At 49.2% G+C, this 24,182-nt stretch overlaps 1 protein-coding gene across 3 annotated transcripts; it reads right to left on the bottom strand.

Annotated features, from left to right (window-relative positions):
• Positions 1–668: 668 nt before the first annotated feature.
• Ipo13 (importin 13) lies at positions 669–22,009 on the bottom strand. Of its 3 annotated transcripts, none has more exons than XM_027937140.3 (20): positions 21,180–21,997; positions 18,674–19,410; positions 12,414–12,554; positions 12,162–12,303; positions 11,887–12,053; positions 11,559–11,679; positions 11,325–11,472; positions 10,733–10,839; positions 10,620–10,646; positions 10,288–10,422; positions 9,974–10,117; positions 8,313–8,393; positions 7,623–7,760; positions 7,363–7,459; positions 4,290–4,342; positions 1,762–1,828; positions 1,615–1,673; positions 1,390–1,479; positions 914–1,095; positions 669–837 (listed from the first exon to the last, which is right to left on the bottom strand). In XM_027937140.3, the coding sequence occupies exons 1-20, from the start codon at positions 21,261–21,263 to the stop codon at positions 741–743; spliced, it is 2,817 nt and encodes a 938-aa protein (XP_027792941.2). In that variant the 5' UTR covers positions 21,264–21,997; the 3' UTR covers positions 669–740. The 3 variants fall into 3 exon arrangements, with proteins under 3 accessions (XP_027792941.2, XP_027792940.2, XP_071473867.1); XM_027937139.2 differs by having other exon boundaries at positions 10,733–10,914; positions 21,180–21,994; XM_071617766.1 differs by lacking the exons at positions 669–837; positions 914–1,095; positions 1,390–1,479; positions 4,290–4,342 and having other exon boundaries at positions 10,733–10,914; positions 21,180–22,009.
• Positions 22,010–24,182: the final 2,173 nt, after the last annotated feature.

The raw sequence follows: 24,182 nt of genomic DNA, 5'->3' as shown, positions 1-24,182 counted from the left end.
GTTCAAGACCAACTTCAGCAACTTAGTGAGACCCTGTCTCAAAATTTTTAAAAAGGCTTGGGATTTGGCTCAGTAGTTAGGTGACCCTGGGTTCAATCCCCAGTATCCAAAACAAAAACAACAACAACAACAAAAAAAAAAAAACAGAAAAAACAACCCCCACCAGATACCCATCCTGGAACTCAAAGCCCAACTCTTTTCTTTCCTCCCAAATGGACCCAGCCCAAGGCCCCAAGTCCTCTGCTAGGATGCCTCCTATTCCCATCAAAAAAGAAACTCTCCATGTGACCTTTCTTCCCTATTCCTCCAGCTTAGCATGATAGCTCTGACTTGACCAGCCTTTGTTTAGGGCAAAGCTAGGTGCCTAGTACTCGGCATTATTGATTATAATGCATGCGTGCAAACTGGAACTAATTTAATGGAGCTGAGAGCTGCTAACACTACTGTAGCCACTCTATCTCTTGCCACCCCAAGGGCAACAGCAATATTCTGAATGGTTCCAACCTAGGCAGCTTAGCTACGGGAGTCCCCTCTCCCATCCAGGAGCTAGAGGGTGTCCCCACCACTCTTGACCAAGGCATAGGTTCAAGCATCCTCCCATTCTTTCCCTGCGCTTCTAGGCACAGGCTTTCAGTTGGTGACAGTGGCAGAAAAAAGAAAGCAGAAGCAACAGTGAAGGTTCAGGTTTACTCTTTGGGAATAGGAAGGGGTGAAAAGGAGTACGTGGGCGGGGGCGCCCCTCAGTAGTCAGCTGTGTAATCTGTGCCATGTAGCCCCCGGCAGAGCAGTGTGAACTCCTTCACCATCTCCTTCACCCGCCTCTTGTTCACTCGCTCACTGGAGGAGGGAAGGGAAAACAGGTTAGCACTATCTACCAATACTGCCACCTCCTCCCTGCCCCAGCTCTGCTCACCGAAGGATCTGTTGGCTGAAGGTGTCCTTCTGTTCGGGACTGAGGCGGGCAGAAGGAAAACCAGGTGGTTGCAGTGCCTCCTTGATCCACAAACTCAGGAGGCTGAAGCAGTGTTTGTTCAGGGCGAACAGGATATCGGCAAAGCAGTCCATGAGGCTGCGGGAGGCCTGGCCCCCAATGGCCTGAAGGAAAGGGCTTCTCAGTACACCCGGGTCTTGCCTCTTCTGCAGCCAGGAGGCCAAACCATGCCCCAGGGTTTCTGGGACAGTTCTGCAGCCACATTGCACAAGTGAATACTGCTTTTTCAGAGACAGCTAATCCTCGCAGCAATCCTAACAACTTTTCAGCCACTTAATGAAGGAAGAATCAGAATCCAAGAGCTTAGAGAACCAAATTCTTCAGCCTCCCAGAAAGTCAGTTGCCTCAGCAGTGAGGGCCTCCCCACCAACACCAAATCCCCACTTGCTCCAGCTCACCTCTAGCACTGCTACAAGCAGCATACGACCGTCCTCCTGTACCACCTTTCCCACAGATTCTACTTCTCCACACCGAGGCAGCAGCTCTGTCTGCAGAGGATGGAGAGGTCTGTCAGTCCTGGATCCTTCCCACCTCTTCCTGAGGATGACACCTACATACCATACCCCTATCCTCTAGAGTCCTGGGCAGGGCAGGGTTGGGGGATCAGTCAGCATGGGACTCACAAAGAAGCCACAGGAGGCCTTGACAGTAGGTGCCTCAGGGAACTTGAGGGCCAACACAGCTGTGGGAGAGACAAAGGCAGATCAGATGGGGCCTAAGAATCCTCCCAGGGGAGCCCCAGGCCCACCTGTCCACCTGGCCCCACTTACCACACTGGAACACAGCTTTGACATCCAATCGTTCACACAGGAACAAATCTGGCTTCCGCTTGAGAGCCTGCAGGAGGTGGAGCTGGTAAGCCCAGCCCCAGCCAAATCCAAGGACCATCCCCCCACTCACCTTCCACCCCAGTCCCTAATTTCACGCATCACAGGTAAAGGCTGCAACCCAGCCATCTCTGGGGAACCCAGACCACTCCACAGTTCAGTTGGTCAGGCGAGGAACAGCCCAAGGGGTTCTGTGTAAATGTATGTGTACATAAATGTACAGGTGTGTGAAAGAAAGGTTGGAGGTGGGGATCATAATGCAGAAAAATGTGGGTCATAAGTCACTTCCAGAGCGAACACTTCCCTCCCCTCTCCACCAGGGGCCAGACCTCCTGCAGGGTCCAGGTATCCAACACTTATTTTGCTTTCATTCACAGAAGAAGTCGAGCCCCCCTGGGTTTATGATCAGAGCAGCAGGAAGAAGAGATGGCAGCTGGACATGGACCCCCAGCCCAGCAGACCCCCACCATGTCTTGCCTACATTCCTCAGCCCCCTCCAGCTCCTGTTCAAGATGAGGAAAAGTACGACAGGAGCCTTGGAATCCCAGCCCCATCTTTCACCTAGGATACCCTGTGTCCAGGGCCTTCTCAGCCATAACTACCCTAGGAGCAGTGCTGCCATGGGGGGAGCAGATGGATTGAGGGGGCAGATGACTTGCTCCAGTTGGTACCAGGACATGACTGGCACATCCTCAGGTCACAAGATACACTCAGCACAGCTCCAGCAGTCCTCAAACACTGCTTTTTCCCGGCAATGCCCCCAGCGCATATCATACAAATCCCCACCCTTCAACCCCTCACATACCCGCTACCCCATGTTCACTCATGTGCAAATATCCCGACATGCACCCTCACTTGAAAGGCCCTACTCACACAGCGGTATCCTAATCCCTTACATGCACGCACTGTCCCATATCTGCAGCACACCCTCACCACAGAGTCACACACCCAAACACCTCACATCCCAAACCATCCACATACCCATACTCTCAGTCTACCCAGGCCTCCCACGTATGTACACTCTCCCAGCACACCCACAAATACACATTCAAACACCCTCCCCACCAAAGATATATCCTTGTGGATACCCATATACATATTCATCCAGGCTCAGAACATTCTCCATCCTCTCCCCTCGCACTCCCCCACTAGACTGTAAATTCCATGAGATCAAGAACCATGTCTGCATTTGCTCACTATTATATCCTTAGCACCTAACAGAGTACTAAGCATGTATTATACACTCAGTCAATATCTGTGGAATAATTAAGCAGAGACACACTCCATTTACCTCAACTCACAGGACTCCCCCACCCCATAGGAGTCCCTAAACACACAGCACTCTGTATCATACTAATTCTGTACTGCCAACACACAACACACATTCCTGTCCTTCATTAAAAACACACTCCTGCTGGGTGCAGTGGTGTATGCCTATAATCCCAGCAGCTCAGGAGGCTGAGGCAGGAGGATCTCAAGCTCAAAGCCAACCTCAGCAACTTAGCAAGGCCCCAAGCAAATCAGCAAAACCCAGTTTCTAAATAAAATATTAAAAGGGGCTGGGGATGTGGCTCAGTGGTTAAGCGCCTATGGGTTCAATCCCCAGTACAAACACACATACATACACATACACACACACACACACACACTCCCACAGCCTAATATACACCCTCTATCACATTCCACACTCAACATCCCTCAATACAACATCAACACAACACAACACAAACGTACTACACACATCAATGTACGACATGCATCAACGCACATGCCCACACTTCAACTTCACATTTATCTCAATGCCCAAAACAATACACATACTACTTACAGATTTCTGCTCTCTTCACAAATCAAACTCAATACATACAAAATAAGGTGCAACACACTTAGACACATACCAGACACAAACGCATCATAACGTGGTCTCACAGTGGAGCCTGCACCCCACCACCCAGCAGCAGCACAACCTCTCCACCAGCCAGACTCCGGGCTCCAGTGTTCACATTTACCTTTAGCCCTTCTCTCTGGAGCTGCTCCAGGCCTACCTCTTAGAGCAGGCTGGGAGTGCAGAGGCAGGCAGTTCCCGGCAGGAGCACGGGAACAGTGCAGCCCAGACCCTTCAACTCCAGCCCTATCCCTGAATGTCCTGGGCAAGCCAGCCACACAGGAACTGCTGGGCACAGTCACCACCCACTCCCTTCCCCACTCCCTCCAGGCCGGCCCCCTTCCCTCCCTTCGGGATCAGCCTCTCCCTGGTCTTTGTAGGAGACTGAGCTAGTTGAGGCAAAAGGGCACTAAAGGAGGATGTTGGGTTGTCAACTTCCACGGAAACAGATGAAGAAACTCTATTCAACTGAACAGAAAAAAAAAATTTGTCAACAGAAAGCTAAAAATAGGCTTAAATTGAATATCAACATAAGAGAAAGAGAAAGAGAGAGAACAGAACGTGAATGAATAAAACTAAAACACACCTGTGCCAGGAGTTGCATAAATGAATCAACAATATCAGGATGATCCCTGGGCCCTAAAATATAATAAAGATGGAACTTAAGAAAAAATTATACAAACAGCAACTCAACCTCATATAGTTATGTGGGACTGAGAGCCTGCAGGGAGACAGCGTGGGGGCACATGAGCAGCAGGAAGCAAGATAAAGAAACAAAACATACAAAAACCATGAACTGGGAGAAGCCCAACAGAAAGAGACGGCAAAGTGAAGGACGGGCCTGCCCCAGCTCCCCTGAAGGGGCCTTCCACCTACTTCCCACTCTTCCTCAGGCCAGTCCCCGCAGTATTCCTTTGGTGCTCAAGCAATTCTGGACTCCATATAGCTGAAGAAATAGCCCCCACACTCTTACTGTGGCCTCCACCAAGCTGGGGTAAACCCACTGCTTCTTGGCATATACCTTCCTATTACAGACATGGAAGAGGAGGGCAGGGCTGGCAGCAGGTCAGTCCTTGGCCCCTCCTTTAAAGCCCAACTGATGACCCTAGAGAGTCAAAGGCATCAGGGCCTGAGAAAGTGCCCCTTACTTCCATGGCTAGCGGGCTCTTAGTCTGGCCAAGGAGAAGATTCTATTCCATCCACTTTAAACCAAAGGATTTCTGTTTGGATAGGGCAGTACCCCATGTGCTTTGGGGCTGGCCAGACAAGTCACTGGCCTACGGGAGTAAATGGTATCATAAGTCCAAAAAATGAGAGCCCCGCCCTCTATATGGACAGACTTAGCAGAGAGCCAAGCTCAGGACTGAGGACCAGCTCCCACCATCTGGACATGCCAAGGAAGAGGGAAACCAGTCACCGTATCACCCCATGGTCCAGTGGGAAGGCAGAGCCCTAGGACGTCTACAACTGGGATGACATACAGGTATAGGGACCATCTTGCCCATCAAGACAACAACCCCAACAAATATGATGTTGGACACCTCTGCCTCCAGTTCTGATAATTCCCATGGCAAGAACAGGCATGCACCTGGAGCTCCTGTCTGGGCTTCTCCACTCTTCGGAGGATGCAGTGCAAAAACATCTGCCTGAGACACCATTAAGTAGCTGTGTGATCTTGTGCAAGCCACAAACACCCAGTTTCCCCATCTGTAACAAAGATAATAATCTCTTCCCTACTTCCTTCTCTAGGATTCTAGGAACCACCGATAAAGGCTGTCCCTCTCTGAACCCTGAGTTACTCAAGTCCTCAAAAGTAAGTCCCAATGTGCCCCATGCCTGGTGCCACTGTAGAAAAGTGGGTTCAATGTTCAGCTCAGTTGCTCTGCTGGAGGTGAGCCAGACAGTGATGAAGAAAGGTTCCAAGGGCAAGGAGCCCTCATCCTCCTTTATTTAACAGCGTCTGAGGCCCACTCTATGCTGGCCTCATTCTGGACACTGGGGATGCAGGGAGAAGAGGCTTAATCTTGCCCTTGAGGGGCTCAGTCTAGAAGAAAGACAGACACAAAATCTGGTTGTTGTATGTGGTCAGTGCTGTATCAGCAGTGTGTCCACAATGTAATTTCGGCACAAAGTTAGAAGTACCCAATTCTGCCTCAGAGGCACTTTTCTGAGGATTGATGGTCTTCCTTCTGTCTAAGGTCTGAGGAGTGAGTGTTTATCCAGTAAACGGCCCAGGGCATTCCAGTCAGAGGAGTTGTAAGGAAATGGGACGAGGTAAGAAAAAAGTCAGTGTGGATTCTACAGCAGTCATGAGGACACTGGCACATTAGAGGTACACATTAGAGGTACACCAGAGTTTTGCTATATAGGTGGGAATAGGACAACAACTTGAGGGCAATAGGCAGCAAGGAAAGGAAGGGAAAATGCTCAGATCTGTGTTTTATAGAGAACCTTACAAACTACTGTATGCAGAATGGATTCCAGAGAAGTGCACATGTCAAAGTGGAAAATTGTTGAAGTAATTCAACAATCCTAAACTGAGGCAGGACCCATGGAGGGAGAGGAGGAAAGATGCACAGAGTTAGCACCATTGGGATTTGTCCCAAAGAGGGTACAAGGAATGGGGAGAGGTAGAGTTGAGGACAACTGCACTGGGTTTCTGGCTCAGGTTTCCCCTTAGTTTGGACCTACCCCATACCCCAGAGAAAAGAGAGGCCAGGACCAAGGGACCAGACACTGAGACTATAAACAAAGAACACTCTGGACTCCAGCTGAGATTCCTGGTGGGTTTTTTTTTTTTTTTTTTTTTGGTGTTGTTGGGGATTGAACCCAGGGCCTTATGTTGCTGGGGATTGAACCCAAGCCCTCTACCAACTGAGCTATATCACCAACCCTCTCTGGTGGGTCTTAAATCTGGGACTACAAATCCAGGCAAGATTCACAAAGCTGGCAGAGCAGTGCTGTTTCTTTCCTAGGCTGGAAGCCTGGGTTAGATAGCTGGGGAAGTTTGGAGGCTGCTCTCATCTCTCTCAGAGGTCACAAAGAGTTGGGGCTGGGACGAGTGCCAAAGGTACTTGGCTTTGGGCCTAGAAAGGACTAAACCTTAATGTGAGGAAAGGATCCCCAATCTGAGTACTTTATGTGCAAAACCCCCAAGCCAGGGCCCCAAAGGGAGTGCCTAAACCTATAATAATCCTATCAAATATGTAATCTCTCCATTTCACAGATATGGAAATGAGGCTCAGCAAAGGTAAGTGACTTGCCCAAGGTCACACAACTAGTTGGTGGTGATGAGCTTAGAATCTAGGTCTACCTGACTTCAAAACCCATGTGCTTCCCACTTCTCATTACATCCCAAAGGAAAGGAGCCAGCCTAGTGCCCCAAGTCCCTCAGAGCCTTGCCCCTGTCTTCCCCGATATCTAGGCTGGCCCTGCGCCCAGCAGGCCAGCAGAAGACATCATTCACCCTCTTATCCACTTCAACCTGAAGTGTCAACTATTTGTAAGGTGAAATTTGTGCTGTTCTTCATCCCACAAGTATCCAAGTCCCATGTGCAACTCAGGGGACAGAGAACACAGTGGGCAGCTTTGGCTCCCCAGTCAGGGAAGCAGAGGCAGTGGCATTGGCGACAGCAGCAGAGACCCTGCTCAGGACCTACCTTGCTGGAAGAGAGTGAGTGTGACGGAGGTGACGAGCAGGAAAAGGGCCTCAATTGGGGGAAAGTGGGCCGGCTCATGAGCAAATATGTGGACCAGCTGAAACAAAGCAGAGAACACTGGTCAGCTGGGGCACTTCTTATCAAGTCAAAATCCCTAACTGTGGTGGGGGACTCCAGCCATGCAGCCTGATAACCCATCCCACCCAGGTCAGATCTCTGCCTAAGATGATATCCAGAACTGCCCAAACCTGAAGGCCCACCTGTCGAGTGAGGTCAAGAGCAGAGGCCTGGGGGATAGTGCTGTACATCCGGCCTAGCATCTCACACAGCTGTGGCACCATGGGGGCAAAGTCATCCAGCAGGGTCTTAACAGACTTCTCAAAGATGGCGCACACCGCCTTGGGAAGAAAACACAGGGGCCCTGGTCAGCAGGTCACCACTAGCTGGAACAGAACTGTAGCTCTGCCCAGAGGGGGCCTAAGAAAGGACCCTTACCTAGAAGCCTGGCCAAGCCCTGCAAACCAAGAAAGATAAACAATCTGACCTTCACCCTGAAAGGCAGGGGGCAAAAAAGCCCTCCACACAGGGGCATAGGCTGAAACTTTGCCACTTAACTCTTGCTACTTACATCTCCACCATTTCCTCTCAGGGAGCAGCAACAGCAACAAAAGCCTGAATTGAGAAGGGACCAAAGGCAGGTCTCTGATCCTATAACAGATACCTGATTATCCCTCAGCCCTAATGTCATAGCCCTTTTGTTGAGTACTTCTTATGATACTGGAGAGTTCTAAATATCTTCCCAGAAGATTCCTTGTCTCTGTAGGACAAGATTTCCACCCCCTTATTTCCTCCAGACCACTGCCAACCAAAGTGGGGCAGCAACTCTTAAGTCCTGGCTCTACCTCTGAGCAAAGTCACCATGGGAGCAGAGAGTGAGGATCAGGGCTCACCTCCACCACCTGGGCATCATTCAACCACTTGCTCAGCACCTTCTGGATAAGCTGGAAGACCTGCTGCAGCACCACCACCACCTGAAGACACAGGGAGAAGTGAAGTGCCCCCACCATCCCTGCCACCCACCTGAGGGGGATCTGAATTCTAGAGGTTATTTCAGAGGAAGCTTCAAACTTCAAAGCAGGGACATCATGAGTACATTATGACAGGGCTGGGGTTGTGGCTCAGTGGTAGAGCGCTCGCCTAGTTCATGCGAGGCCTTGGGTTCGATCCTCAGTACCACATAAAAATAAATGAGTAAAATAAAGGTATTGTGTCCAACTACAACAAAAAAATAAATACAAAAAAAAAAAAAAGGATTATGACAAATCTGTAAACTTTTTTTTTTTTTTTAATTACTCTCTAGGGGCTGGGATTGTGGCTCAGAGGTAGAGCACTCGCCTAGTATGCGTGAGGCACTGGGTTTGATCCTCAGCACCACATAAAAATAAAGATATTGTGTCCACCTATAACTAAAAAATACATATTAAAAAAAATTACTCTCTATCCACTCAGTTCAATAAAACCAAGGCAATGGACTAGAGACATGGAATAGGGAGTCCCAGGGGTGTGTAGGTGTGGGCAGCTTATGGAGAAGAAGAAAGCAGGTAAGGTCCTGAGAGGGGAGGGAAGGCAGGATGATGACTGCCACAGAAGGGGCTCTATGGGACATTGATGGGCCTGGCTTGGGTTTGAGCCACAAGAGCAACTGAAACTGGGGCCAGGATTTAAATGGAGGGATCAGGATGCATGTGGCTTCCTTCTCTTCAGGAGAAACCCTGAGGGAATTCCAGGAACAATGACCAAAGCAGTCCCTCATATTTGTACTGACCTTTACAGTATGCAAACTACTCACTCAAAACCACACCTGCTACCCAACACAGTCCCAAGAGATGAACAAGTCAGATACTCATGCTGAGTTTTTTAAAAAAATTTTTAGACGTCAATGAACCTTTATTTTATTCATATATTTATATGTGGTGCTGAGAATCCAACCCAGTGCCTCACACATGCTAGGCAAGTTTCTCTACCACTGAGCCACAACCCCAGCCCATCATGCTGAGTTTTGAGTGGGAAGTCAAGGTTTGCCCCAGGGAAAACAGGTTGTAAGGTTCACCCTACCACGCTGTGACCAAGCTTATCCACACTGTCTGGGGGGCAGTACTTATCACACTGCTTTGCAGCAATCTGTTTTTAAGGATTTCCTCTAGACTGACAGAAACCTGAAGGCAAGAACCATTACCTATGGAGTATGTAAGCATCCTCAGTGCCCACAGGGGACAATGAATGCTAAGCAGAAGATGCCACAGAGTCAGAGACTGAAGGAGGGCTCAAAAAAACAGTTGAGGGGGTTGAAGGTCAGTGTCCCTCCCGGGGCAAATGAACCTCAATAACATCACCCCTTTGGGCTGAGAACAAGGAAAACATCCACAGAACTGAATATGACAATGACATTGCTACAGGGTGGGAGACATTGATAAGATCATTCTGGGGTGAGAGAACCAAACATATTACCTGCAAGGGGCCAGGGAAACAATGACAACATTATTCACAGAGGTGGGGAGTGACAATGACATTCCCATGGGGGAGGGGGCAATGGCAAAGACAAGCCACCCACCGGGTTGGGTCCCTGTGGCACTGGCAGCTTCCGGAGCTCGGGACCTTCATGATCATCCTCGTGATGACTGACGTCCAGTGTGGTGAAGAGGTTGGAGAGAAGCCCCAAGATGTGGACAATGGCCAGCTTGTTGGAGGGATTGGGCTATGAGGAGAAGTGAATCAAGTTCCAGATCTCCCAGCTCCAGCTTGGTCCCCAGATTGCTCAGGCCCAGCCTCAAGGGTCAGTTCTGACCCAACCCCTCAGCAGTCACAGCTCACACAAGGGGAAGCCCCAAAGTCCCAGTGCTGCCCTGGCCCCCAGAGCTCACTTACTATCTCCTCTGCCAGCTTCTCCAGCTGCTGGATATAGGGTGAGATGAGCGAGTGCAGGTTCTTAAGGATTTCCTCCACTTGCAGGGCTGATAGCAGGAAGCCCAGAGCCTGCATCAGCCACATGCACTGGCTTGTCTGTGGGGCAGAAAACATGTACCGTCCATCTTGACCACATTTGGTTGTGAATGGAAAGGAGAATGAGCCTCTTGGGGAAGGTTTCCAACAACAGAGAATAAGGGATAAGGGTAGGATAAGGTAGAAACCAGGATTTGGGGGGATAAGAGGTTTCCATAATACCCCAAGGAAACCACCTAGAAACTTTTGAGTCATACCTTGTGGATCTGCTTCATCAGTACATCCTGGATATAAAAATACAGGAACACGGTATCAGCACAGTGCAGTGCACCCTGAGGCCCAGCACCACCCAGGCACTGCCTCTTCATACCTGGGAGACAGCTACGATATTGGCAGCATAGGGCGGCAAGTCATACTTGCATTCTCGGCAGATCTTCTTAAGGGTGGACACAGAAGAGACAGACAGCTCAGGATTGCCTAGGGCATGCAGAACAAGGGGCAGAACGCTGTTGATCATGACAGGGTGGTCAGCCAGCCATTCAGACAGAGCTCCTGAAAAAAAAAAAAAAAAAGAAAGGGAAGGATCTCTGAGACAGGCCAGGTTTGGTTTTGTACCATTTCCCTCAAGACAAGCTGAGCTCCTGGCAGGGTCGAGTCATAGCACCAGCACAGAGGAGTGCTCATTCAGAGGACAGAATGCATGAGAATATGCATGCTCAAATGTGAGTCTCACAGCTGAGAAACAGGAAGGGGTTACTGAGCAACACCGCTGATCCACTGACAGTGCACTGGCCTCACTGAAATGCAGCTTGGTACACTTGCAGGGACAGTTGGATGCAGTGCTGACTGTGCATGGAGCCATGTGTCTCTCCCACTTTGGACAGGAAAGAGCAGGCTGGCCATGGCTAAGGATGACTGCTATGGGTCTAGGAATGTGGTCACGGATATTTGCCAGGTCTCACCAATGGTGAACATGACAGTATCTGCCAGTTGTACGTTGCTGATGCTGATCCGTGGAATGAGACCAATGAGCCCAGGCACCACATCAGAATAGTTGACGTCGATGGTCTCCGCGATGGATTGGAAGCCATAAAGCAGAGCCTCTGTGTGCTGGGGAAAGAGGATGCCACTGGTTTGGCTGAGGAGGAGGGTGTGACAGGTCAGGGAGGGCTGAGGGAATCAGGTTTGGGAGGTACCTGCCAGGAGTAGGGCTCCTCTGAGCTGGTGAGCAAACGGCCCAGCTTGTCATAGAGGTTGCTGAGCAGCTCGGCCCCCAGCATCTCATAGACATACATGAGTGTGTCTGAGATGTCCACCCTGAGAAGCAGATGAAAGTCTTTTACACTGCCTGGATCCTGACCCAGGACTAAGAGCCTACCCCAGGACCCCCAAACCCTATGCAAAAATGCCTAAAGAATAGAGAAAGGAATCCTAGAATTCAGGAAGTCTGGCCTTGGGTCCCTTCCCTGATTGCCTTCATTATTTCAGGATTCCAGTTAGCTAGGGTTAGCCTGCTAGCATCACCTGTAAATTCGGAACTGCTCCTTCTCGTCTGAGGACCAGAATCCATATTCCTCATCAGAAGGGAACTGGGCCTTGTGCAGAAGCACATCCACCAGCTGGAAGTAGACTGGTCGGTACACCTGCTGGTATACAGCTTGCTTCTCTGCCTCAAAGGATAGAATGTCATCCTGAGAGGGTCAGGGGAAAACAATGAGCCACTTCAGAAGCCATAGAAAGCCCAACGATCCACTTTCTTCCATGATGTCCCAGACCTACTGGTGTTGACATAGACATACCTGCAGTGTGTACCAGAAAGTTAGAGTTAGGGAGCTGGTAGTCTCATTGACAGGATAATGGCCAGGGATGCCTGTGCAGAACATGATCATGTTGACAAGTGCCAGGAAGCTCTGCCAGTGCTCTACTTGATCCAGCAAGGCCCTGAAGAGGAGGAGATATAGTAAGGTCATTCCACCTCCCCAAGGGGGTTCCACAATCCGACTTCTTAGAGGGCTCTGCTATCCCACCACCAGCTGCCCCCGACTCCCTACCGGGAGTGGTTCTCGCCCAGGGCCACAGCGATGCGACAGATGCCATGGGAAGTTTCCATGTCCCCATTCTGCACTGCCTGTCGCAGTTGTTCCTGCAGTCCCAGCACCAGTGGGATGAGTTTCAGAAGTGTGTTCACGTACCTAGAGTAATGAGATGAGGAGACTCATCAGAGCTGTCTGCTCAACCCCCACCAAGCTTTGAGAAAAAGACACAATCTCCCTATCTTCCATCAGAGCCCACTCCTATCAAATCCTAAGCAAAAAAGAGGTCATGGTAGCTTTGATGCTGTCCATCTTGGGACAAACTTTAGGTCCTAGGATAACTCTGGGAAGGAAGTATGAAAAGGTCAGTGTTATAGGTTGAATTATGTCCTCCAAGTGACTAAACGTTGATACTGGAATGGGTTAAAACTTTTATTAGTTCTGAGGTTAGATGAGGTGAATATATTTTGTATGTCAGAGTGACATAAATTTGGGGGGATCAGCAGTAAATGTGTGTTCCCCAAAATTATATGTTGAAATCCTAACTCCCAATATCTCAAAATGTGTCCTTATTTAGAAAAAGGCTCATTACAAACAAGGTCATCCTGGAGCAGGGTGGGCTCTAAATCTAATGCAACTGGTGTCCTTATAAGAAGACAGGTGAAGACAGAGACATGCAGGGAGAATGCCTAGTGAGGATGAAGGTAAGCCTGGGGTTATGCAGCTACAAGTCAAGCTACCAGGAGTCAGGAAGAGGTAGGGAAGGAGTCCCCTGCACTTTTCAGAGCAAGCATTGCCAGACTTCTAGTTTCCACAATTGTGAGATAATAAATTTCTGTTGTTTAAAGCTTCTCAGTTTGAAGTACTTTGTTATGGCAGCGCTATGAAACTAATACAGTCACTGTTAGGAAAGAAGGACAAGGTGGGAGAGTCAAGACCCCTGTTAAGGAAGACTTCAGAAAGCAGCAAAACTCATGAGATTATCAATTCCACCCTCTCCTAGCAAACCCTAATTCCTGTGTACTCTGGTGGCATAGGGACAGAGAAGTACAGATGGTAAATTCAGAGAAAGCGCTAAGAGGCAAAATGGACAGGAAGTGAAGAGAGACTGAATACAAAGATTGGGAAGTCAAGGATAACTCTCCAAATAAGTAAAGGGTGAAGCTACTTACTAAGACCTGGTAGAGAGGTACAGTTACATCATTAATGAGAGGTAGAAAAGTGCAAAGTTCAGAATCAGGCATGATATACAAGCAGAGGCATTTAGAAAGAACAGGATATAAAACCCTGAAGCCCAGCAGAGAGGTTAGGGCAAGAGAGAGAGATTTCAGAGTCATCAGCTAACAGCTGGTAATTGAAGGTATGGGAGTAGATAAGAACTGCCCAGGGACAAAGCTTTGAATGAGAAAAAGGTCCATCCAGGTCAGAGGCCTGAAGCAAAATGATCCCTAAAGGAGGAGCAGAGGAAGCTCAGTATACAAAGGAGACTGAGAGAAGACTAGCTTGATCCCAATATGTGGGAACCAGATTAAGCAGAATAAGCCATCCTCTTAGAGGAAATCACATGCTTGGAACTCTCTGCTGTCAATCACAGTATCACCACAGCAATCTATGGAGGGAAAGAGAACTGAGGTTCCCAAAGGATTTCTGTCTGGAGTTGCTCCAGGTAGATTGCTAGGCAGTAGCCTCATAACTTTATGGGAAGATGAGAAGAACAAAAAGAGGCAACCAGCTCAGGGATGTTAGCTTCCTTCTCCACATCCCCATTTTGGCAGGAAAGGCTATCCATACCAGGACACCCCTGATTCAGAGACAGCCCCAGAGGGTGCTGCCTGGAGACAGCTGGGATAGCTTGTCTCATGCCCCTGACACAGGCTGCACCACCAGACAATGGGCATCTTCAGGCCAGACTCTGGTACAAAGAACAGGGGCAGGGGCAGGGCTATGGCCCACAGGCTCCCCAGAAGCTGAGCTGGGGACAAGAGGTAGTACCTAACCCCATAGCATCTCCACTGTATTCCAAGACTCTCTCCACCTGCCAAAGTTCATACAGACAATAGGTACTCACTGAGGATTATTAATTTGTCTCACCTGAGCCTCACAGTAGGCTAAATCAAGGACAATGTAGCCAAGAAGGGCTCAGAGTATCATTCAAGGTCAAACAGATTGCAGGTTGAGACAACCCCTGAAACTGCTCTAGTTCTGCTTCCCTTTCAGAGTCCAAACAAAAATTTCCCAAAGGATTCATGCAGATCTCAATCCTTATCTCCAGTTCTGAGGGGAGCCCCCAACATTCTGTCTAATTCACCTTTCCTCTTCTCCCAGGCCCCAATGAAAAGCAGTTCCAGGATTAAAAATATATTTTAGGAAAAAATTACATTTCAAAGAAGACCAGGAAGCAGCAATAGCTGTGGAGGAGCAGGAAAATGGCTACTGTGTGCAAGCTCAGCCAGGGGAAAGGTTGATGTCAGAGCACCTGGGGAAGGCAGCACTTGGATGACCCAGGAATCAAAGTCACTGAAGGTGACTTTCTTAAGCCAAAAATAGGAAACTAGACTGTATAGAGCAAGCCCCAAGCTGACTCTGGGCTGGGTATTGCCCACTCAGGGGGAAAACTCCTACAAAGATTTCCTACCATCTGAGAACAAATGCCAGAGACCTGTGAGTGGAAAGAATAAGCCTAAAGCCCCAGAAGTTTCTAGATTTGATGAAGGATGACTGGGAGGATGACTTTAGAACTACAGCTAAGACTGGATTCAAAGGACCTGGCTGCTGTTGGTCAGCTCCAGCAGCTGAGGCCAGGCTGCTGGGGACTCCTTGGCTGCTGCTCACACTGAGCTCAGCCCAGACCTGCAATTAGAGCTCTGGGAGAAGAGCTGAGAAAATGGGAAGAGTTGCTAAGCAACCAAGGGGCTGCAGCCAATGGGCGCTCAGGAGGCTGTGGGTTCCCTCACTGGCTCCTTGCTCGCTCATTCGTTCAGAAGAGAAGGGGCATCAATTACCTGCCAAAGCCCTTGAGACAGGCTGGGTAGGTAAACTTGGGTGTATTCAAGGACACCCTACATCACCTAGGTACTTGTCCTAATCAATTTCTTTTAGCCACCAAGCACTTGAGCTTTAGGCTGCCAAGAGAGGCCTTGACCTGGGACTTGGTATCCACCTTATGAGGGAAAACTGAGAAGCCAGGAGATAAGTATACTGACTATCAATGCAACAACAATACCAATAACTAGCCAAAAAAAAAAAACTGTCATTTATGGAGTATGCAGGAATCATGCTAAAATTTTGCAGGCATGTCCTAATTTAATCTTCATACCAAAAGTTACCCCCCATTCCCAGTACTAGGGATTGAACCCAGGGGCACTCTACCACTAAGCTACATCCTCAACCCTTTTCATTTTTTATTTTGAGACAGATCTTGCTAAATTGTCCAGGCTTGTTTCAAACTTGCAATCCTCCTGCCTTAGTCTCTCAAATTGTTGGGATTACAAGTATGTACCACTATGCCCAGCCCAAAGCAGTTTTCTTTTTTTCTTAAAACCAACCCCAAACTAGGTGCAGTGGCACATACCTGTAATCTTAGCAGCTTGGGAAGCTGATGCAGGAGAATTGCAGATTCAAAGCCTGCCTTAATATTTTAACAAGGTCCTATGCAAGTTAGTGAGACCCTGCCTCATATAAAAAATTAAAGAGCTGGGGATGTGGTTCAGTGGTTAAGTTCCCCTGGGTTCAATCCTGGGTACAAAAAAAACAAAAACACTATGGTTAAGGGCATTATCTATGTGCATGTGCTTTGGCCACTGATCAACTAGGCCCATTATCTATTGCAAGATTCAGTTTTTACTTTTTATGCCCAATTCTAAAAGTAAACAGCTTAGTCGGGTGTGATGGTGCACTGTAATCCCAGTGACTCAGAAGCCTGAGGCAGGATGATCGCAAGTTCAAAGCCAGGCTCAGCAACTTAGACCCTAAGCTTGTTGGCAAACTCTTGTCTCAAAATAAAAAAAATTTAAAAAGGCTGTGGATGTGACTCGGCAGTTCAGCAACCCTGGGTTCAATCCCCAGTACCATAAACAACTTCAATCAATTTAATAGTATGTGTGTTTAACACTATGTGATTTCTCTCTTAAAATAAATAAATAAATAAGGTTCCCATTAAATTTATCACATATGGTACAAGAACCAAACATAAATATACACAACCACTCATTCTGTCCCCAGTCTAAAATATGTGACATACCAATGACCTATATGTACAAATAGGGGCTACTAACTCCCCCACCCCCTTACAGAGGGGCTATGAAAGGACTCCCATTTCTCAGGGAGTTAAAATAGTCTTGATCAGGGGCCAACCCTGTGCACCTTACCCTATTTAAATCTTTACAACTCTGTCAGTTTGATATGATCACCTCCATTTTTTTACTGATATGGAAACCTGGGCTATTCTTGCATGCAGTCTCTTTCAATAGTTTTCCCCTCCAACTTTGCTAAGGATTCCCAAAACCCTATCTTTGAAATGTCAAGTATCAGGTCTCCAGTCTTGAAGACTTTCCAACCCACCTTATTCCAAAACTCTAGCAGACCATTTTCTCTGCTTAAAATCCTTTTAATAAGGGGGCTGGGGTTGTGGCTCAGCGGTAAAGTGCTTGCCTCTCTTGTGCGAGACCCTGGGTTCAATCCTCAGCACCACATAAAAACAAATAAGTGAAATAAAGGTATTGTGCCCAACTACAACTAAAAAATAAATATTTTTTAAAAATCCTTTAATAACTTTACATCATCCTCAGGATGAAGATCACACTGACAAGGTCCTGCATGATTTGGGCCTAGATCTCCTACAAATAATGGCCCCTAAACCTTGCTATCTAATCATACCAATGATTTACAAATTACCACTCAATGTACTCTCACTTTCTCATCCGTTGGCTCTTGCATCTGTCTGGACTATCCTTCCCATATCCATTACTTCTATCTGGCTAACTCTTACAAGCCTTCCAAACATAGCTTGGAAGTCTTTCACAACCCTCAGATTACATTAAATGCTGCCTCTGGGCTCCTAGACCCCCCTACTTTCTCCTTCAGTTTTCATCATACCAATGCACATGCTCATTTGTGTGCCTACCAGATTGTGACCTCCTGACATGTAAAAGTTCAAGCATTCCACCTATGTGCTCCCAGATGCAGGACCCAACTCAGCACACATTTGCCAAACACTTCACTACATTCACCTTCTTCCAAGTCCTTGAATGCACTACTGTGCTGTCCACCACAGGCCTTAGCACCTGCTGTGGTTCCTGAAGCTGGGAACATTCCTTCTCCTCACCCAATCTCCCTCTCCTCTACCCCTCCCCATTAGATAATTCCTTCTTTTCATCCATTCAAAACTTGAATGTTATCATGTGCCAAGCACAATAAGGACAAAATGACAGTCCTTGTTTTCACAGAGCTGAGTGACTAACGGGGAGATACGTTGATTTATAATGAAATCAGGTTATAGGATAAGAAGAAAAAATACTAAGAGTCCATAAATAATACAACAGAGAAGACCAAGCTTAGTCTTAAAAATCATGGGGGACTTCCCTTTGGAAGTGAAATCTGAGGCAGAGGTGATACGTCAAGTACATGTTCAGAGACTAGAAGAAACACAGGACATTCAGAAAACTGAAAAGACCAGGTAAGAGGATAGTAGAAAGCAAGAAGAAATAGCATGAGATAAGGCTGGTCCTGCCACACTGTGCAACATATCAAGAACTGTGAGCCTCACTAAGATTCTGAATTTTATCCTTAGAGCAGAGAGAGGTGACAGAAGTGTTCAGATAAGAAAGAAAAGATTAGAGCCTCATTTTCAAAAGAACAACTCTGGCTGCTGGTACAATAAAGGGTACAAGAGTAAAAACCAGGGGACTGGTGAGAAAACTACTGAAATCTGGGGAGAGAGATGATGACAGCTTGGACTAGGGTGGTAGCAATGGAAATTGAAAAGAATAGATTTGCAATATGGTCAGGAGCAGAACAGCCAGGACTTAGTGACTGGTTGAGAGAAAGAGAATGGACAAATATTTTAACTGAATAATTTGCTGGATGATTAACTGTGTGAATGTCTGCTTGGCTCTATAAATCATGAAGACAGGGGGCATGTCTTATTTGGTTCCTTGTTGTACCTCTAGCATAGGACCAAGCATGCAATAGGCACTTCACTGATGTTTATTGAACAGATGGATGGATATGTGGCTGGCCAAACAGGCACTCCCTCTCTGGGCAGGCGGGGACCAGCTCACCTCTGGGCATCAGGCTGCGAGATGGCATTGACGATTGCCTCCACACTGCTGTCAAAGAGCTCCGTGTCCTGCAGAGCAGCAAAGGCAGCCTGAATAAGTGCCTCACAGTCCTGCAGTGGCACTTCCAGCTGTACCCAGCTGGAGAAGCACTTGAGCACCTTCTGACGTACACAGCTGGGTGAGCTGGGCTGCTGTAGCAGCTGCTCCAGCAATGGGAAGACAGCCCCACACTCCACTGCCAGGCTGGCCCGCACCAGGCCTTTGCGGTACTGGGGCAGGCGGCTGGTCTGGAACTCCTCAGGCAGTACTGTCAGCAGCTCTAGAAGGGCCAGGCAGCGGCCCTGGCCATCCACTGGTGAGTCCTCAGCCTGGAAGAGTCTTACCATATCTGCCACAGCACATGGCCAAGCATCAGGCATCATGCTGAGAGCCAGTGAGGCCAGCGCCACACACAACCGAGTCAGCACAATCTTCGAGCCACTGGCGAAGCGGGTGATCTGGGTGAAGAGCTGTGCCTTTAGGCTTTCATACTGATCAGTGGGGATATCACTCCAATAGCGAGAGATCTTGATGTGTAGGGCACTGGCCCCAAAGTACTGGATCTCAGGCACCTTGTCGGGCTGTAGTAGCTGCCAGCTGAAGTGCCAGGCCTGTGGGGAGACCTGGGCCTGCATCAGCCACTTCTGAGCCAGGTTCTTGTTCTCAATGTTGGGGTCGTAGTAGAGCTGGTGCAGCGCCTGCAGGACAGCACAGGACTGAGCAGATGCTGGCCACTCTGGATCCTGCCAGAGCCCAGAACAGAGGGTGTGACTTGTTCCCTCTCCCTGACTGGGGTGAGGGCAGAAAGGGTGGCTCAGGGCCTTACAATGTTTCCTGGACCTGGGGTCCTGCAAATATTTTGAGAGCCTGAATCTTGCCCATGTTCTACCATATCCTCTTCTTATAGCAAAATGTTATGGGTTCAGAGAGGGAATCTTCACAGGAAAGCAGAAAGAGGAGGCTGGGCTCCCCAAGGGAAGGCACTCAAGGGCAAGGCCCAGGTGGAAGAATGGCTCCATAGAGATAAAGCTAAGTCTGAGATGAACATGGAATAGCCTGAGGGGCCCTGACCCTCCCAGGCACAGCTGCTCCCATCAACTCCGATAGCTCCATTCACTCCCCTAGGATCATCCCTAGATTACTCCAGATGCTGGCACCAAAGCCAATTTGAAATCTAAGCAGGACTAACACTCATGCCAAGCAGCCCTAAGGCAGATACATACTGGAAGGGAGAGTGAAAACACCCCTCAGAGAGCTCAAGTGAGGGTTCAACAAGCTGGATCCAGAGAAACCTTGGGCATCACTGCAGCCCTGGCAAATACCTAGCCTGGAGCTGTCAACTAGCAGAATCCCCAGGGCCCCAATTGCAGTGGGATTTCACACAATAAGAAAATACTGGCTTGTCTCCCGGGTAGTGCATGAAACAGGGCACCACCATGCCAACACTGCCCAGCCCCAAGAGGTGGGAGAGTGAGGCCAGGACCATGGCTCTTAAACAGGCTTCATCCAACTAGGCTTAGCCCTATCTATACCTTTGACAGCCAGTTACGGCCACTGTCCCTTGTTTGGCCCTCCAGGGATGCCAATAGGCATAAAACAGAAGCAGAAGGGATGCACCTTCAGCATTTGTTATGGCACACAGAGCTCAAGAATAACAAGTGAACATCTGCAACTTATCCCCTGCTTTCCAGCAAGGTAGCCCGGTGTCCCCATTCATCCCAAGGGGCATGAATTCCTCCATTCCAGGCTGCTGGGAGCAGAACACAGAATAGAACCCAAGAAGCAGTTCAGAAAAGATGTGCTGAGCAATGGGATAGCCTGGGAGGGATATGGCAGGAAGCTATATGGGCAGGTGAGCAAGGAAAGGTCCTGTAAGGTTGCCAGCAGGGCCAGACCCCTTGGACACAGCACAAAACAAGAAAGCCAGCCCCATTCCTGCCTTCCCAGGACTGGTTTGGCTTCCATCCAATCAAGGAAGGACCCTTCTCAAAAAAAAAAAAAAGCGAAAACCTTACCCAGATTGTTTTAGTGCCAGATATTTTCTAAGCCATTGGCTGAACAAAGTCAGGTCCAGGATGATTTGGCATTAGTACGGTTTCTGGGGGGGTGGAGGGGTTACTGAACTGCAGGTCTCCTGGGTTGCTGGTTTCCTATGGCACCCTCATGCATTTCCCATACAGCTGGACAACAGCCAGTCTGGCTGGAAGTCCAAGTCATCAGTACCCTGAAGGCAACAGCCCAAGACCCAAGAGTATCTGTCCACAGGGGAGCTGTGTCTAAGGAAAGCCAAAAATAGCCCATTAGATACTGCAACACTGCTGTACTGCCTGCCCAGAGACAGCAAATGCCAGGTGCTCTGGGGGCACTATCCCAGCGGGCACCCAGCCCAGGTCTGAGCTCTGGCATTAGTGTCAGTCCCCAGAACTTCTGCTCTGTCACTGGGGTTCCCACCCCAGAGCCCTCATACCTTCTCCACGTTCTCCACAGTGAAGTCCAAGGCTGGTGCTGCTCCAGCCCCTGCAGCCCCCGGCTGCTCCTCCCGCCGCTCCATCTTTGCTCCCTCCCTGGCAGGGAGGTGGACCCTGATCTGTCTTCTGCCCCAGCCCCTTGGCTGCTGGCCCCCTGCTACACCCCGGCTTGGGCGCCCAGGGACTGGTGGGGTAAGGGGGTGCCCAGGGAGGGCATGGCTGCCGAGGCCTCCCCACCTCGTTTGGGGGTGGGGAGCTTGCCAGAGACCAAAAGGGGTGCTCTTAGGAGGAGACCCACTAAGGGGTACTCTGAGGAGGGACGCGTCAGTGAGGTGTTCCCAGACGCTGGTCCTAATGATAGGTCACGGTTCTGTCCCTAGAATCTATGAGGAGGAAGTCATTGGGGAGGGAGGCCTATGGGGGGAACCAAGTCCCTGGCCCGTGAGGAGTCACAGGGTCGACGGCCTGTGCCAACAACACCCTCGTCTGGGTGAGCGCTTGGGTGCTATGAGGAGGTCACGGGGCTGAGGGGTCACGGCGGAGAAAGCCCTTCGCGGATTACGGAGGCGTCCAAAGAAGCGCGGGGGGTGCAGCTTCGTGAGTCTGGGGCGAAGAGTCCGTGGAGTTGAGGGGCTGTGGCAGGTTCTCTCCGTTTGGCCTGGCCCGCGCTCTGCTCACAGCCTGGCTCCGGCCCCGCTACCGCCGCTGCCTCCGCCCCAGTGACTGACAGACGAGCCGGCCCGGCCGGGACGGGGCGGAGACCTCAGTAAGGCGCGGGCTGCCCCGAGCGCCTGTCACTGACTCCACTAACTCAGGCCCCCACCCCCGCTGTCCTGGCCCGACACGGCCCGGCACAGCCCGGCACGGCCCAGCGGAACTACGAGGAAACTCATTCCGGGTCCTAGGCCCTGTCCTCGCGCCAGCTCGCGCGCCCCCGAGCAGGCGACGGAGCGGTGCGCCACCCGAGGTCCCCGTCGGAGCAAGGCCCCGCCGCTGCGCACCCTGGGAAGTGAAGTCCGCCCTGAGCTTAGCCGGAAGGCGGCGTCTGGCGGAGTGGCGGGCGGGAACACGTGGATTTGGGACCGGCGGAACTTAGCCTGTCCCAGGCCTACCGCGGCTGACAGGCACTCCCAGGCACACCGATGGTGGGCGCTGCGGGGCAACTCCCTGAGAGGACGCGACTCAGGGGGCCTTTGGGTGTAGATGCGAGCTGGGCTGGAGAAGGGAGGGAAAGGGGCTGGTTCACTTCGATGCTTTCCTCCTGGCACAATGTCAGAACCAGGGAAGGAGTTGTTTTTGAGGAGGCCAACCACACCACCCTGAGAAGTTAAGAGCGGGGCTTGGTAAGCCCCAGGAATAAAAAGATGGGTGGTTTTCGGCACCACTCAATAAGCAACCAGGAAATCACATACCATGGACAGTGCTCGGAGGAATTTCATAAGTTTCCTTTATGTATACGACAAATAAGAGCAGCGCACATTTGTGTTCTGGGGCAGTATTTTGCATATCTTCGGTTCAGTTTTTTCAACAACTCAGAAGTCTCTGCCTTTCACCCCTTAAGTTGTACTTTTATTAACTCCTGCCAGCTATCCCAATCGGGAAGGAAATAATACTAATTAAAAACTAGGCTGGGGTTGTGGCTCAGCGGTAGAGCGCTCGCCTAGCGCATGCGAGGCCCAGGGTTCAATCCTCAGCCCCACATAAAAATAAATAAAATAAAGGTATAAAAAAAGAAAACCGAAGGACTTCTATATGTATGTTCAAATGGAGGAAGCTGGCATTGGAATAACTGTTGAGGCCTGAGAAGGTCAAGAACACTTCTCTGAGGAGGAGAAATTTGATCTGAACTTGATGAATAATGAGAGCCTGGGGTAGAGGGGGGTTCACTTAGCCAGCAAGCAAAGTCTAGTGGTGTTACCGCTGTTGACCAGTGAGGAGTCCTTGCTTCCCCAATGTTAAAGAATAACACCAGAGAAGCACACCAGGCAAGGTCAGAGTGGAAAATTAGAAGTTTATTAAAGGACAGCAGAAAAGACTTCTCCCAGAGGAAGAAGGGGACCCAAGAGATGGAATCTGTGGAAGTGTGGTTGTCTCTCCATTTTATAGTTTTCTGTGATGGAATGTAGGTGGGGAGGCGGAGGGGTGGGACACAGGTGAGCCAAAGAAGTAATCTGGGCACTTCCAAGTAGGCATCTTCAAGTTTGCTGTTCATTAACATTTCTTTGGGATGGACTACCTTCAAATCTGTTGGGAGCTATTTCCTGGACTTCATTAACATTCCAAGTGTTGCTCAACTTTTCCTGAAATTCATTCTCAACATGGCCTCCATTTTAGATTTCACTCGATATTAGACTCGATTTACCTAACTACACTGACTGCCTAATTTTATTTTATTTTATTTTTTTTTAAGAGAGAGAGAGGGACAGAGAGAGAATTTTAATATTTATTTTTTAGTTTTCGGCGGACACAACATCTTTGTATGTGGTGCTGAGGATCGAACCCGGGTCGCATGCATGCCAGGCGAGCGCGCTACCGCTTGAGCCACATCCCCAGCCCTTTTTTTTTTTTTTAATATTTTTTAGTTGTAGATGGACACAACATCTTTATTATTTTTATGTGGTGTTAAGGATTGAACCCAGGGCCTCACACCTGCAAGGCAAGCACTCTACCACCTAGCTACAGCCCCAGCCCTTGACTGCCTAATTTTAAATCTGTCTTCAGTGGGACTCTCCTCACTCAGGAAGTTTTTATCAAGAAAGTGCTTGAAGAACATTAGTTATTTGTGATCAGTTTAAGGGGATCTACATGGGGTAAGGAAGAGGGAGGGAACAGATGAGACTTGAAAAAACAAGTTGGGACCAATATACTCTTGTAGGAGTTTTTATATTATCCTAAATGCCGTATAAAGCCATAATGAGGTTTCAAGTGAGCAATGAAAAATTTGCATTTTAGAAAAAAATCAGTAGGGCTGGGGGTAGCATGCATGCGGCCCAGGTTTGATC

Source organism: Marmota flaviventris, chromosome 10, assembly GCF_047511675.1.
Source record: "Marmota flaviventris isolate mMarFla1 chromosome 10, mMarFla1.hap1, whole genome shotgun sequence".
Classification (NCBI taxonomy): Eukaryota; Metazoa; Chordata; class Mammalia; order Rodentia; family Sciuridae; genus Marmota; species Marmota flaviventris.
Note: the sequence above shows the minus strand (reverse complement) of the source record. Positions and strands in the feature narration are given on the sequence as shown.

What these genes read in the sequence shown, in the direction of transcription:
- Ipo13 (XM_027937139.2), bottom strand. Translation starts at nt 21,263, where the DNA reads ATGGAGCGGCGGGAGGAGCAGCCGGGGGCTGCAGGGGCTGGAGCAGCA. An exon ending in AGGCCTCCTGTGGCTTCTTT is followed by an intron (nt 1,480 to 1,614) that starts GTGAGTCCCATG and finishes CATCCTCTGCAG; the next exon opens with ACAGAGCTGCTGCCTCGGTG. An exon ending in TGCTTGTAGCAGTGCTAGAG is followed by an intron (nt 1,096 to 1,389) that starts GTGAGCTGGAGC and finishes CCTTTCCTTCAG; the next exon opens with GCCATTGGGGGCCAGGCCTC.